Genomic DNA, 16,666 nt, shown 5'->3' with positions numbered 1-16,666 from the left:
TGGGCCATCTGGTCTCTCAGGACTACTCACCTCTGCTGTGAGAAGATGAGTGCAATTGTAGGCGATAGGTAAACAAATAAGTGTGACTGTTTAAAATAAAAACAAAACTACATTTACAAAAACAAGCAGTAAGCCAGAGTTTGCCAACCCCTGCTCTACAGGCAGCAGAGGGAGGGAGGGGAGGGAGGAAGGGATGGAAGGAGGGATCATTTCTAGTTGACCACTGCACAGACTAAGGAAATTATAACATGGTGGAAGAGGCAGAGATGAAGACCAGATTCAGTTCTGCAAATGAGACCAGAACACCACACTTTTTCCCATTTTGGAGGGAGATGTTAAGTGAATATTTACTTTATTCACACTGATACCAACATTAATGATTATCCATGATGATTGGGTCATATCAGGGGAACTTTAATTCCTGTCACTTGTCACAAGGTAGAATAACTGGCCATAATTTCCAGTAACAATTTGACTCCAATTTTCTCTTAAAAGATCTTTTTCATTGGTGGAAAAATACTTTAAATATATTGTTACCAACTAGAATTGCCCTTTTACCTGTCCATATGAATTGGAACTTGCAAAATTCTTAAGATTCACAGGTTTGAAGATCCTTAAGGCTGGAAGGCTCATAAATTTTAAAGGAGGAAAGAATCTGTGTAGGCATGTTACTTGATACAGGGAGAAGGAAAGTCTTTCTCACCTTTGTATTTCTTACTTGCTGGTAACATCCAGCAGTTGACCTATTTGTAAACATTCCTTTTTTACATATAATCCCCTCTCCCCCCCCACACACAAAGAAACTTCTGATCTTTGTCATTTACTGCCGTATTTCCCACACCTTGAATAGAACCTAGGCACATGGTAAATGCCCCATAAAAAACTGATGAATAAATAATGAACATGCCTAGCAGATGCTCTTAGTGTAAAAGGATGGGAGCCTTGTATGGTCAGCAGAGGGACAGCTGACTCCACAGGTTCTCCTTGGTGTGGGCAGTCACATTCCAAATGGGAATGATGGGAAGGACTTCTACCTTTGGATTATTTCTAAGAGAAAAGGTAAAGCCCTCTTACTAGGCTGCAGATATTTGGTGAATGGCTAGAGAATAGGATGAATCTTCGGTAACAGACTTGAGAATGTGGTGAGAATAACTGTTATTTCGGCTTATGAACCAGTAGTTTTCACATCCCGAAACTACAAAAGAAAAAAAAAGAGCCTCATTTAATACCATGCTTTCCTAAGATTATCTTCAAGGAAATACAAATCAGTGTTAAGATAATGTCATCTTAATACTCAAGAGTCTGACTACTGATAAAACCACTTAAAAAAAAAATCTGCTCTGAGGCATTTTAGTGAGAAAGAAAGGCAATGAAGTTCTTTTCTGAATGGAAACAACACAGACCTGAGAAGCCAAATACCAGTGGATCTCACTATTAGATTAAAAAAACTTCAGTGAGAAGGGGTGGTCCTGTCCTTTCACAGAATTAGAAGCTAGGGGCCAGCAAAGCACAGTGCCTTTGCTACAAAGGTAGTTTGTATCACAGCTGGGAGTAGAAGGCATACTTCCTCCCAGCTCAGCAATCCACAACCTCGCAAAGGACTTCAAACCCCTCTCACTATTAGGTGTTTCATTATTTTCCTATGATGATGATTTTTTACTGGAAAAATAATCTTCATTAAAATAATTAAAAATGGTCAGACACATACCTGTATCTCTGAGCCTTGTTTATAGAATGAGGGTATTTGGGATCAAATGATGGCTAAAGTCTCCCTTCAATTCAGTTCTGGAATTATGCAACTCATTAAATAGCTACACACACACACACACACACAGTTTCCCAAGGGTTGTCCCTACCTGCCCAGAGTTCCGCCAGCCTGGGTGTAGTATTTGTTATAATCTAGTCGTAACAGTAGTTGAGCCAAATCTGAGTTGATCTGATGATTCCGGACACTGGAGAGAATCTTGAATAGAAGTGAAGACTGGCGGCTAAAGCCCTGCAAAGAGGGGGACTTAAGCTGGCATTCCCCTAAAACTCACCAGCTCTCCATGTGGAGGCCTAGAGCAGGAGAGTTCCTTGCTCAAATTTCCACAGAATCACCTGGTTCCCATTGCTTTTTTTTTTTTTTTTTTTTTTTGCAGTGCTGAGGATTGAATCAAGGGCCTTGTGCATATGAGGCAAGCACTCTACCAACTGAGCTATATCCCCAGCCCCCATATTCCCATTTTTATTAGCTCCTAAAATGATTTGGTCCATAAAATTCATGACTTTTTATGAAAGTACTTTCTCACTAGTAGGAATTTAGCAGCCGGTTTCAAGTGAATATAATTCTATCATGTACAGGAGTTGGGAGAACTTTTATTTTTCTTTTTTTGTTATAGGCAGATAATTATAATCTCAGTGAGACAGGAGATTAGCTCAAGGAAGTAAGGATGTAGGATGTGAGAAAGCACAATGCCAATGCACATTAGGTGGGCTGAGTACATTCTTCAGGGCTGAACTATTTTTGAACACTGTGAGGTGGCATTTTAATCATCTACTTCAAAATCAACTGATACCAACATTTTAATCTTTGTATCTTGTTATTTCTGTGTATATGTATTGGGGAAATGCTTTATTGACTTGGAGGAGAGATCATGAATTTTCCTTGGGCAAGACCACCACTATCCTTTGGATAGGGCTGTACACTTCCAATGGCGAAGCAGACTCACCTTCACGAGAATGCTCAGCTGGGCAGCTCCACGCTCATCTAGAGGGCCCAGGTTCTGACTGACCAGTGAACAAAAACTGTGACAGAGATCTAAGATTTCATTCAGGCAGTGAAACACCTACCCAGGAAAGCGAGTTAACATTAGGAAAAAAGGAAGATGCATCTGTGAAGTTTGGGAAAATGGTCTAACAGTTGACCTCCCATATCTGACCTCAGGACAGACAAAACCACTTGCAAGGATGCTAGCCCCTCAAATGCAACATGTGCAAAACAGAATCATACCTTGCCTGCATTATTCTCTTAATCCACCCTGCACAAAACTTTCACTCTATCCACATTAATCATAATTTCTTAGAAACAGTGTGTTCCTACCTGTGAGCTGTGGTGTTCCTGGTATCTGGGATACTCTTCTCTGTAACATCAGTTTAAGCCCCACACTCAGTGAAGTGCTTCTTCCCCATTGTAGCCTTTAGTGAGCTTTCACTTCTCTGCTGTATTATCTGTACTGTTCACTTGGCAATTGTTCAGGCCACTTGTGTTGTTATCAATCTTTGTATGAATATATGTTTTGTTTCTCCAACTAGATTGTGAGCTCCTTAAGGGCAGAGCCATGACTTATACCTCTTTGTATTCCCAGTGCCTTGCATATAGTAAGCACTCAATAAATATTTAATGATGATGACTTGCTCTAATAGTCTGCTTTTCCACAAGGATGCACCCAGGCCATGCATAAACAGGGTCTATCTAACAGTGGTTTTGGTTGTTTTCAATTCATGGAATCCTCTGGAGTAGCATATACATAACTCATTTTTCCTTGGTGTTGCAAAAGTTCAAATCCCAAATACTAGAACAAAAAGAAGTCTATAGCACTGGTACTGTGGTACACTCAACCAGCTCCCATCACAGTTAAAGGAGTCACCATTGTGCTAGAAACTACAAGAGGTTATTATTTTTTTTTAAATCCTAGAATTAAATCAGCTGTGAGCTTTCAAAAAAAATCTGGACCCCTCTCTAGGAACTCTAATTAAAGTGCTCTAGATCCTAGATTTTTTAAAAGGTCCCAGATGATTAAATGTACAGCCAAGATGAAAAAAAATGTCACAAAGGAGACATATATGTGTACTTACAGATATATACAACTTTAAAACAACTGGTTGATCCTGGTCCAACAGATTTCTAAGAAAATGATCTCTTTTTGTTGGTTTTTCTATAGTGTCAGAAGGATTTTTTAGTTCCTTTAACTCCTTCTAAGGGTTAAATATATAATTCTTTTATCTATAGCTGTTCACCATATCCTATGATACACATTTCAGAAATTCAAACACATTTAAATTCCCTGTTAACATTCTCTTTTGGTTTTGCTTTATAAGTTTTTAAATGGAATTGAACAAGTATTTAATGATAATTTTATATCCTGTCAATGCAGAGTATCTAAAAGAACAGTCAGTGCAGTCTAAGAAAACCAACCAGCCTTACTTACAGGTTTCAATAAGATAAAGGACTGAGCCAGCAAATTGCTTAGGAAGTGGTCGTGAGCCAATCGGATGCTTTCAAAGTCTCGAGTAGAATTGATTTGATGAAGCAGCTGTGAGAACTGAGACTCCAGCACATCTACCTGATAGACAGTTACACAATTTTTAGCACCTTGCACATTCTAAGCACCTTATCTCATTCTGTCCTATGCTTGACAGGAAGAAACAAATTCATTGTCCCCACTCATCTTTCCTCTAACAAAGCCATGTTCAGGCTAACCAAAGACACCCTGATACTGCCCAGCCTTGTAGGAAGTTATCTGTGTAATTCTTAACCACTCTCAATGTCTTAGACCACTCTCCACTGCCCCAACACATCCCCTCCACTGACTGACTTAATTCTGGAGAATTCCAGAAGTTCTAGCAAACACTAGGACAAGTAAACAATTAATGCTTGCTGATAAAGATCCTAATTCCTTATTCCCCTTTATCTGTGTATTTCCAATTTTCTCTAAAATGCCCTCAAGACTCGTGCCTAGTGATAAAACCCCTGATCTTTTTCCAACTCTAAGCACTTTGCCAAACAGAATTCCTCTGTCTCCTGCCAACCTTCTAGATTTCGTTTCACACCCCTTCCTTCTACTAATCCCCAGAACACACCTGGAGATAGTATTGAAGATTATCTACCAAGAAGGCCATGTGATTTCTTAGGCGCCACTTGACTGCATCAGTCTGGTTGGACTTGAGGTGTTTACGCTGCATTTGTAGGGCCCAGCAGTGCTGCAGTTCAGCTTGGACCCGGCGCACACTCAGTAAATACTTAAAAACAACATTGTACCTAGGACAGAAATATCAGGCTATTCAAGAAACAAACCCCCATGCCCGTCTACGGGACAGACACAGACTCTGCTATCCACCTCTCCCCCAAAAGGCAGGTAGGAAAGAATGGCTAGAGATGTGAACAAAGACACTGTGGCTTCTTTATACAATGAAATCTTACACAGCAGTCAAAATGAATGAATATGAACTGTATAGCTGTATAACACAACAAAATGACTCTTAGCAATATGATTCTGAATGAAATAGGTAAACTGCAAAAGATCACATATGACCTTTTAAGTAATTCTTAAAACAAATGAAAGCAGGGGGTGGGGATGTGGCTTAAGCGGTAGCGCGCTCGCCTGGCATGCGTGTGGCCCGGGTTCGATCCTCAGCACCACATACAAAACAAAGATGTGTCTGCCAATAACTAAGAAATAAATATTAAAATTCTCTCTCTCTCCCTTCTCTCACTCTCTCTTAAAAAAAATGAAAGCAAAAAAAATATGAGGGAATATAGTTTGATATTACAAAACTGTACATCGGGGTTTATATTAATAATAGTCACCTTGACAGGACTGGGAAGGACCATGTAAGTAGATGAACAATAATCATCAATGTTCTAGTTTTTATGCTAGGAAGTGATGTGATGATGATGTGTGTGGGAAGGCAGGCAGGTAGGAGGGTCTTGCATGTACCAAAAAGAATTTGTTAGCAGACCCCTGCCTCCAACAAGCTGAGGGGCTAAATGCTTACTGCTGAGACCCTGTACTGAGAAAACCCAAGAGAAGAACAGCTAGTTTTTGGTAGAGTTAGAGATTTACTTGTTCACAGGCAGGTTTGCAGAAGACAGTCTAATTCCACTAAGTTTAAAAATTTTTTGATATACTTCAAATGGAAGAGACGTACTGAAATAGTAGACCATCTCTGGACATGATTTGAACACATCTAACAATATAGACACTTTTTAGATAAAAGTAAATTGCATTACAGACTGGATTAGGTTATAGAGATTATTGTTAGTTTTCTTGAGTGTGATACTGGCACTGTAGGTCTGTTGAAAACATCCCTTTTTGAACTGCACAGGAGCCAAGCGAAATAGCATATCTGGGATTTGCTCTAAAGGGTGTAGCACAACACAGGGGAGGGAAAGCTGAAGGAAGCATCTTAATGCTGGTGGTTACTGAAACTGGATAATGAGGATGAAGACATGTGTTATAGTCTATACTTTTGTTGATAGTTAGAAATTTTCATAATAAAAAGTTCAAAAACAAAACTTCCAAACTAGATTTCCTCAAGAGTTAATAACATATCAATTGAGGAGGAAGTGGACTACGGGCCTGTGGGATGCTGCGGGCTATGGAGCTTTGGAGGCTCTCTGGACAAGGTCCCTGCAGCTTGCTGGGCTCTGAACCTGCTGTAGAATCTTCTCCCTGGAACTTGTCTAGCTTACATCAAGGCTGTCATTGCATAAGTGATGCCTACTCTAAAACAAGTAAACAGAGGCTGTACAGAACTGGGAGGATGGAAAAAAAGGGGTTTAAAGAAGAGATGGCCCCATTTGCTTATTATTTTTCCTTTTCTCTATTCCTCTAGCCTCATGAGCATGACAATTTCCTCCCTTTCCCTACAGCTCTGGTTCCTCCGGTTTGAGGATATGAGGTCCTGCAACAGCACTGGGCAGGCTCTCATGATATAGACAAGGCTGGCCTTACAAAGTCTCATACCACCTTTATTTCACGCCCCCAGAAGGGTGTCCCTGTTGCCTTTCTCTGGATGTAAAAGGAAGTGATCTCCCTAGAAGCTAAAATCCATAGCAGACACTTGGGCTTTCTCAAGTATAGCAACGAAAAAATATTATAAATGTTAGGGAGGAAACTCATCAAGTCTGATGGAATCACTAAGGTCCAGGCTCTTAGTGTGGTACTGCACACCTCATTCTCCTGAGGTTACAACTGGCAGCCTATAAACTGCTTGTTATTTTGCAAGCTTTTTAAAAAAATTATGTTTATAAGTATATATATCCCCTTCCCATTCATTCCAGTTCCCACCATTCCCTACTGTGTCATGTCTGTAGCCTCACTTATTAATGTGAAACTGTCTTGTCTCTGAAGACATGAGTTTGCAATTTCTGATTTGTAGACTGTTAAAACAAAACAAACAAAAAAGTAGCTGTCTTGGTCCATCAATTCTATACATGCTAATTTCTTTCCTAGGAAACAAGGTGGATAAAATTTACCTCTAACAAACTCCAAAATACTCACTTTTCCAGGACAGCTGGGGTGAAGAGAATGTGTAGAGGCCATTGTACTTTGTAGGAAAGACCAAGGGCCGCCCAGCCAGATGCAGGGGCTTCCCGGGGGGAAGTTTCCCGAGAAGGCGCTTCTCTTGCCTGAGTAGCATCTGCTAATTAATTAATGATCAGGAGAAGAAATGAAAAAAAAAAAAAAAAAGACAAATTGGTTAATCCAGAGTCAGATTCAACAAGGTGAATAACATTCATGGAATGAGTATTCACTGGTGTCTGCAGTGTGACAGCACAAGGGACACAAAGGTAGAGGGCAAGGAAATTGCTATGTGAGGTTCTCTTGAAGGGTCTTTTAGATTCTTTTTTCAATGTTATAGTCTGGAGGCTGGAAGTAAATAAATAGACACCATTCCAGCAGCATTACCAAAAACAAACAAACTACAAAAAATACATCCTGGGCATCTCACTAGACTTCTGGACTTTTTTTTTCTCCTGTAAAAAATTTGGGTACTATATTCATATTGCTGGTGGCACTGCAAATTGGTGCACCCACTCTGGAAAGCAGTATGCGTATTCCTTAGAAAACGTGGAATGGAACCACCATTTGACCCAGCCATCCCACTCCTCAGACTATACCCAGAGGACTTAAAAATCAGCATACTATAGTGACATAGCCACCTCAATATTTATGGCATCTCAATTCACAATAGCTAAACTGTGGAGCCAATCTAGATGTCCTTCAATAGATGAATGGATAAAGAAACTGTGGTACATATGCACAATGGAATATTACTCAGCATTAAAAGAGAATAAAATTATGACATTTTCAGGTAAATGGATGGAGTCAGAGAAGGAGAATATCATGCTAAGCAAAATAAGCCAATCCCAAAATATCAAAGGCCAAATGTTCTGTCTGATAAGTGGATGCTGATCCCTAATGGGGGGAGGGAGCATGGGGAGAATGGATGAACTTTGGGCAAAGGGGAAAGAGGGAAGGGGAGGGGGCGTGGGGACAGGAAAGATGGTGGGATGAGATGAACGGCATTACCCTAGGTACACGTGTGACTGCACATGTGGTTCAACTCTACTTAGTGTACAACCAGAGAAATGAAAATGTGTGTTCCATTTGTTTACAATGAATCAAAATGCATTCTGTTGTATATAACTAATTAGAACAAATTTTAAAAAATGAAAAAAAAAAAAAAACTGGGGTACTGGACTAGATGGTTTCTTTTTTTTTAATGTTTTACTTTTTTATTAATAGCACAGATCTAGTTGAATATCTTATATCATGTAACATAGGAGAAGCAATAAATTATAATTTATTGCATTTACATAGAGATCATCCCATAGACATTGTTTTATTAATATTCAAAATTGTCCTCAAAAGTAGGTATAGAGGATTGTGCTGAACTGTAGTAGACCTGCAAAGAACACATGCACTCCAGCTGCCTTAGCTCCTCCATTTGAACTTGACTGGAAAAGGGCATTAGAAAGAAAAGCTAACAGCTGAAATTGAAGATGCCAGAATGAAGAGTTTAATACACTTCTTTCCAACACTAATGTAGGATCCATGAGTTGGGGACTCTTTCTAGCACTGCCATATTTCTAGCAATTAAGAAGAATGTCTTAAAATTAGAAAGAATTCATTAAATTTTTACATGAATTTTGGAGCTATCTATTGTCACAGTAATAGATCAGACATATCCTCTTTTCCTACTTTGATTATTTTACAATAAATGTAGGGAAATAGATCTATTTAAACAGTTAAGGCAATTTTCCCCTCCACTTACAACTTTGCATACATAAAAATACGTGAATACAATTGTTATTAACCATTTTCATATTCTCATTATGATTCATTTTGACATAATTATAAATGCATGAAATATAACGTGCTTTAATTCAGTCTCTACTCTCTTTTTTTTTTTTAATTGGTTGTTCAAAACATTACAAAGCTCATGATATATCATCTTTCATACATTTGACTCAAGTGGGTTATGAACTCCCATTTTTACCCCAAATACAAATTGTAGAATCACATCGGTTACACACTCACATTTTTACATAATGGCATATTAGTGACTGTTGTATTCTGCTACCTTTCCTATCCCCTACTATCCCCCCTCCCCTCCCCTCCCATCTTCCCTCTCTACCTCATCTGCTGTTGTTAAATTCTCTCCCTTGTTCCCCCCCCCTTTCCCCTCACAACCTCTTATATGTAATTTTGTGTAACATTGAGGGTCTCCTACCATTTCCATAGTGAGGAAAAGATTAACATTAAACAGAGACGAGTGGGGGGAGAGAAAGGGAGAGAGACTAGATGGTTTCTAAGGTCCAAAATTATATGTTTCTGTGGAGGTAGATAGAAGCAGGGATGGGAAAATGGATGGTGACCAGGAGGACCAGAAAGGAAGCAGAAAAAAACGGCAAACCTTTGTGCTCCTTTCCATGATACTCGATTGTCAAGTGCAACAGAGGAAGAAGGTTGTCATCATCCAACAACACCTTGTGTGCTGACTGTTGAAAGGCCACGTTCACATCTGCAAGAAAGAACACATGGGTTGACAGGAAAGCTAACAGCAGGATGCAGCAGACATGTGTTCCTTTGCCTGACCAGCATTCATTTCTCCTTTTCTTCTTGTTGGTGACAGCATCCTGAGAGTATCATGCCTGCCCAACATAGTTCTTGTGGTTCCAGTGAGCTTGGAAATACCTGATTCTAGGATGGCAGGCAAGCCAGGCATGAGCAGATGGAATGTAAAACTCTATACAGCTACATTTTGTTTAGGGGTATAACATGACTCAATTCAGGCCAATCCAGAGGCTGTACTGAGACCCTTAAAGAGTATAGCTCTGGTCAGAATAACAGAGACTTAGTAGGATGTAAAAACTTGGCTAGAGTCTACCATTCAAAACAGGTCTGTCCAAGAAGAAAGGCAGAGGTGAAGATGGAAAGAGACCAAGTTAAAGGAATCACATAAGCCATTGGAGCATTTTGCCTAAAGCCATCACACCTCTAAGTTTTTCAGTTATAAAAATCAATAATTCTTTTTCCCTTTTTTTCTTACATGAGTTTGAATTGGATTTTCTGATATTTGCAACCAAAAATGTACTATATAAGTATAGTGGATATCTATTGTTTTACTGACTAGAAAAATAATCATAAAAAATAAATCATCCTGAAATAATCATCTGTATTATTATTCTACCTTTATTTTTATTTTTTTTTTTTGGGGGGGGCTCTGATTCCTATTTAGCTCTCTTCATGTGGTCTAAATGGGAACAGTCATTAATTGATCTAGGGGTGGATGCTGCTGAACTAGTGTCTAACCTCTTCAAGTGATTCAGGAATAGGCATTTGATTTGGGTTGAGCCAAGCAAAACCCTTCCCCTGAAATTCTTTAACTTGTTATTGAGAGACCAGATTTGGTTTCTTCAGTAGAGGACACTGGGAAGCATGTTCTTGATGGCCCTAGAAAGTCAGAGTACATAAGAGACAAAGACAAAATACAGTGAGAGAGAATTCTGATAGTATCCAAGTCCCTAATTTCAGATGTTGTGAGGCCCAGTTGTACCACTGTTCCATTAGAGTTTTAGATATAATAGCAAATAAATCCCCCTTTTCTAACTAGGTGAGCTCAGGTTAAAATAAAACAGTTCTAATGTAATACTCTAAGTGGCAATAAGTCCCAATATGCCATATATGATATATATATATATATATATATATATATATATATATATATATATTTTTTTTTTTTTTTTTTTTTTTTTTGATGAGATGAAATACCTGGTTTGAAGGCCTGTACCAACTCCTCCAGGTAGGGTCACAGGGGCAAGGTGCTGTTCCTAATGATCTCAGGGTGAAGCCTACCTGAAAGTCCCATTTTTGAAAGCACTGCTCTGGTAACTCACCAGACTGCTTGTATATGGAGCAGGCCTAAAAGCATCAGTAGCAGCCAAGAAATACCCTGTAACTTCAGTATGCTGGTATTCTCAGGGTCACAGGGCAATTACCATGCTCAGTTACTGCAGTGGGTGGTGTTTTTAACATGTGTTGAGCTGTGTCAATGAAGGCCTGAAAGAGTTCTCCTCGTCCCAGAAGGTAAAAGTCTTTAATGATCTGAGGAAAGAATTTCAATTTATAATTCAGTAAAGCAGGATCAGGAGGGCCTCATTATCCTGAGGAAATTACACAATATATTTCCAATCTTATCAGTCTGAAAGACATAGGCATTTTGAAGAAGCATTCAGAGCAGTTCCTCCTAGTAGGATGATGGCTTATGTTTCATTTCGTTTATGCAATGGCAACATACTAAAACCAGAAGCAAGTAAACTCCCAAATCTTTGTGCTACAGTAGATTTGTAACACAAGGTACTTTTTGCTCACTTGAGAAAGAGCAAATGAGTCCACTGTGCCAGTCTGGGTACAGGCAATCAGTGCCCCCAGGAGAGGTCAAAGAATGTAAGCCACTGCCCACCAGCATTATGTTGAGAATGAAAAGAATAGCTGTTATTACCTTCAGCTGACCCAGCAGATCTGACTCCTCTACCATCAGCTTCCAGAGATGCTATGAAAAAAACCAACAAAACAGGGACAAATGTTCATTACAATGAAAATTCCTATAAGAAATGGTTTTGTACAAGTTCTGCCATGAATTGATAAAAGAATATATACATAACCAAATTCAGTTTAACAGTTTAAAAAACCCATGAAGATGGAAATGTTCTGAAATTTTTGATAACAGTCATGTAACATTTGTGAATATAGTAAAAACCACTGACTTAAAAATGGCTACAATGTTGTGCTTGTAATCCCAGCTATTTGGGAGGCAGTGGCAGGATGATCAAGAGTTCAAGGACAGCTTGGGCAATTTGTCTCAAGCTAAAAATTAAAAAGGGCTGGGGGGAATTGAAATGTTGAATATTATTATGTGAAATCTGTCACAAAAAATAAAATTTCAAACTATGAACATTACTAAATTGAGGTTTAAAGGAAGGAAAAAAACCATATCACCAATTACCTTAATAGATTCAGCTAAAGCACTTGATAAAATTTTATATTTGTTCATAATTTAAAAAAAGGAAGGGAGAAGGAAACATCTTTATTCTGATAAAGAGTATATATCAAAAACTCACAGCAACTACTTCTCAATGGTGAAGCATTAGAAGAAATTCATTTAAAGTCACTTAACTGTACTAAAGACTTTGCCAGTGCAGTAAGGGGAAAAAGGTGTGTGTGTGTGCATGTATGTGTATGTGTGAAAAGCCAAACTGTAACTATTAACAGATGCTATCACTATCTGCATAGAAAGTACAAGAGAACTGATAATACAGACCATTAGAATTAGTAAGAGAATTCAGTAAAGTTGATGAATAATAGACAGAAATGAAGTATATAACCATCATGAAAGGTAAAGTCACTACTATAGGATTTGTCCAGTGAAGTGACCAACAGTGGTTTAGGGTGCTGGGATTTACCACCCTTGGACCAATAATGGTCCACCCTCCTCTATCTCTGACTTACTGGAACTGACAAGATTAGGAATTGGCCTTTGACCCTTCTCCAGTACATATTACTAGACAAAGGCAAATAGAAGCTCACAGGCCAAGACAGACATGGGTAGAATAAAAGGTACAACAGTCCAGACAACTTTGCCCATGTGAAGCATTAGTTTTAAAACAGGTTGTGTGGTCGTTTCAGGGTGCCATCCAGAACCCCTCTGCATGCTCAGATACTTGTTACCCACAGGTGCTGGGAGTCTTGCCTGTTTGTCAGCAGTTCAGGGATGGTACTTGGCTAAAGGGAGCTTCCTTACCCAAAGATCCTCTTCTCCCTTGCTAAAGGCAGCCCACATCCCAAAACTGGCAGATTCAGGGGTACAGTAGCTTAGCCCCTTAGCCCTTTGGACATTTCTGAAGGTCATCCTAGTTTCAGAGCTCTGCAATATGATCGCCCAAGGCTCCTATTGGAACTGCATCACAAAGTATCTTCTCCCTCTGATTAATTCTGCTTCACTCACTTATTCCAACTAAATCCTAATCTTAGAATCTGTTTCCTGGGAAACCTGACTTGGGACCTGAGCCAAGAATTTAAAATACTCATGATAAACATGCTTAAAGAGATAAGGACAATGGCAATGTAAATATATAAAAAGAAAACAAAAAGAACCAAGTTGTTTAAATAATTATATAGCCACATGCAAAAAATTTTTAAATGATCCATACCTCACACCATATAGAGAAATTAACTCAAAATGATCACAGACTTAAATATAAAGCTGAAAACTATAAAATTGAAGAGAGAAAATAGAGGGAAAAATCTGTGACCTTGGTTAGGCAAAGATTTCTTAGATACAACACTAAAAACATCCATTAAAAAAAAAAGATAAGCTGGGCTTCATCAAAATTAACAATTTCTGCTCTTTGAAGGAGACCATTAATGGAATGAAAAGAGAAGTCACAGGCAGTGAGAAAATAAGTCACATATCTGCCACAGGACTTATATTCAGAATACAAAAAAGCTCTCAAAATTCAACAGTAAGAAAATAAAAAGTCAACACAAAATGGGCAAAAAGTGGATGAAAAATATTTGACATCATTAGTCATTAGGGAAATGCAAATTACAATGAGGGAACTACCCAAATTTCTATCAAAGACTGGTAAACATTTTGGTAGAAAAAAAGGAAAACTACTAAGCAGAAAAAAGGAATCAACTACTGATAAATGCAAATTGGATTCATCTCAAAATAATATATTTAGTAAAAGATTATTTTCTCCTCCAAAGAGTGCATACTGTGTAATTTCATTTTTATAAACTTTAAAAAAATGCAACCTAACTTAACACAGAGTAGTTACTGGGGACCCGAAGTATAGGAAGAATAGTATATAAGTACACACAAAGGTTGAAAATAAAGGATGGAAGAAGCTATCATGTAAATAAGTCCAAAAGAAAGCTGGACAGTGAGTGATCTTAACAATATGAATGATATTATCACAGGTGACACTGTCATGAGCCAGCCATGGGCTATGTGTGTGAGCCATGAGCATCTGAGCAATGTCAGTCAATCTGTTGACCAAGCAACCCCCTGAAACCCAATCCCTTGCCTTATTTGGGTTGAATGTCTTCCCCTTAAATAAATAGGATGGTCTCAGGTGTGCTCTCTCTCCCTTTTGTCTGCATCTCTTGCTTCTCTTGTGGGAACTAGTGTTGAGAGCCACAGCCGAAGGGGCCCCAGCAAACTTCCAGCTGCCAGCTGATGATTGGCTCACAGCGGCCCCAGCAACTTCTAGCTGCCAACTGATTGGCTCCTCTGCGGTGATGCTCATTGGGCTGTTTCCCCGCCCTTTCAGACCACAGAGCTGCTCATTGGGGGACTTTTTTTGGCTCCGCCCATGCGACCCAGCCAATCGGCCTCAAGAGCAGGAGGAGTGGGGGAGGTGGAGAGGCTTGTGGGAAGCCAGTGGTGGCAGTTGGGCTCTGAAGGTTTTTCCTGAGGAGCTGTTTTGTTTGGCGTGTGGTTCTAAAAATAAAGTTTGTTTCTTTTGACAAGTGGCTCCTGAATTGTGCCCAGCCAGACTGCGGCAAACTAGGGCCGAGGAGCCATCACTGGACACCAAGAAAAAGGTACTTTCTGTGTCTCTGTGATTATTCAGTGCCAACCCAATTCACCTGGAGTGACCCTGACTGATTTAGTTGCATGTCGTGGCAGGTCACCATGTGATAAAAGGAAAAATACATACATTGTATATATGCACATAACTAACATATAACCTCAAAATTATTAACTAGAACATTCTTAGAATTCTAAACACAGATTATATATTCTCTGGGCACATGTGTTGAGAGCCACAGTTGGAATGGCCCCTGGCATTTTGCCAGAAGGAATGGTTGAGAGGTGACGCCAGTGAGCCATTAAGATGATGATAATTAAGTTAAGCTGTGTATAACTGCTGTGACTGGATGATGCTGGATTGAAACAGGCTGTGTATTCAGTTGTATATAGAACCCTGCTGTCTGGCAATAGGGCGGCTCCTGCTGCCTCCAGCGCCACTACTTTTGAGTTCTCCCGGAGTGAGTTCCGGTTCAGCTTTCCGGGCATTCCTGGAGGGGATTCCTGGAGAGTTCGCATTAGTTGGTGAAGTTCCCGGTGGAGGGAGTTCCGGTTGGTGTGTGGTGTTCCTGGAAGGGCCTCGTGGGTGGCGTTCGCGCGGGAGTTCGGGCAATAAAGGAATTCCTGTTTGAACCTACAAGTGCCTCGTGGAGGCTCGGTTATTTTGTGCCCTGCCAGACTGCGGCACACATGCACAATAATTAAAAACAAAAAAGCCAGTTTTTGCATGCCTATAATCCTAACTACTTGGGAGGTTGAGGCAGGAGGATTTCAAGTTCAACACCAACGTGGGCAACTTAGTGAGACCCTGTCTCAATATAAAAAAAAGGTCTATGGTAGAGTGCTTGCCTAGAATACATGAACACCACAATACTGCAAAATGACAGCAACAACAAAAGCCAGAATCTCTGTATTAGTCCCTAAAGGAAACTGCACAAAGGAAGAATATGTAGACTATGTTCTCCACTATACTGCAAGAATTTAGAAGAAATAAATTCCTTGGTTACAAAGAAAATTATAAAGAAAATAAAGAATTATTTAGAACAGGGACTGGACTGTAGCTCAGTGGCAAAGCACTTGCCTAGCACATTTTGAGGCACTGAATTAGATCCTCAGTACCACATTTAAAAAAATAAAATAACAAGGGAAGGCACACTGTTCATCTACAACTACCAAAAAAAAAATTATTTAGAACAGAATGATAATGGAAGTTCCACATGCCAAAAACTTGTGGGATACATTCAGAGAAATATTTAAAGTTTTATATGTATTTCTTATGAAATAAAGGTTAAAAATAAAGGAATCAAGCTTTCAACTTGGAAAAATTCAAAGAATTAAGAAAGCATTACAACTGACACCACAGAAATATAAAAGATCATTAGTATTATAAACAACTGTATGTCAAAAAATTTGATAACTTAGAAAAAAATGGATAAATTCCTGGACATATATACCTTACTAAGACCAAATCATGAAGGAATAGAAAACTTGAACATGCCAATCAATAATAAGTTACAAAATTAAATCATGAATAAAAAGCCTCCCTGAGAGCAGATGGTTTCTCTGCTGAATTCTAACAAACATTTAAGGAGCTAATACTAATTTTCCTTAAGTCATTCCAAATAAACAGAAGAAGAAGGAATATTTTGAAACACATTATTATGGTACGGACATGAGATACACTCCCCACAAAACTCCTCTTTTAAGGCAGGAATGTTCAAAGATGAAATGATAGGACTGTAAAACCTGTAACCTACTCAGTCTATCTACTTTGAATGAAGTAACTGGGTGGTAACTATAG

The 16,666-nt window shown here is 39.1% G+C and overlaps 1 protein-coding gene across 2 annotated transcripts in view; it reads right to left on the bottom strand.

The window, feature by feature from the left end:
• Window positions 1-335: 335 nt before the first annotated feature.
• The window catches only part of Tubgcp4 (tubulin gamma complex component 4), a 43,347-nt gene continuing 27,016 nt past the window's right edge, over window positions 336-16,666 (bottom strand). Inside the window, exons 10-18 of one of the 2 annotated variants that reach the window (XM_046460689.2) lie at window positions 11,773-11,823; window positions 11,270-11,375; window positions 9,685-9,792; window positions 7,266-7,407; window positions 4,843-5,020; window positions 4,191-4,325; window positions 2,712-2,828; window positions 1,857-1,996; window positions 336-1,195 (exon numbers count right to left, since the gene is read on the bottom strand). In XM_046460689.2, coding sequence (XP_046316645.1) covers window positions 1,183-1,195; window positions 1,857-1,996; window positions 2,712-2,828; window positions 4,191-4,325; window positions 4,843-5,020; window positions 7,266-7,407; window positions 9,685-9,792; window positions 11,270-11,375; window positions 11,773-11,823 — 990 coding nt within the window. In that variant the 3' untranslated portion in view covers window positions 336-1,182. The remainder of the gene's footprint in view (window positions 1,196-1,856; window positions 1,997-2,711; window positions 2,829-4,190; window positions 4,326-4,842; window positions 5,021-7,265; window positions 7,408-9,684; window positions 9,793-11,269; window positions 11,376-11,772; window positions 11,824-16,666) is intronic. The other variant, XM_046460690.2, reaches the window with a different exon arrangement.

Source organism: Marmota monax, unplaced genomic scaffold (genome assembly GCF_021218885.2).
Source record: "Marmota monax isolate L192 unplaced genomic scaffold, Marmota_monax_Labrador192_F-V1.1 WCK01_AAM20220418_F8-fsc00001, whole genome shotgun sequence".
Taxonomy (NCBI): Eukaryota; Metazoa; Chordata; class Mammalia; order Rodentia; family Sciuridae; genus Marmota; species Marmota monax.
The sequence above is the reverse complement of the archived record's forward strand: the minus strand, read 5'-3'. Positions and strand labels throughout refer to the sequence as shown.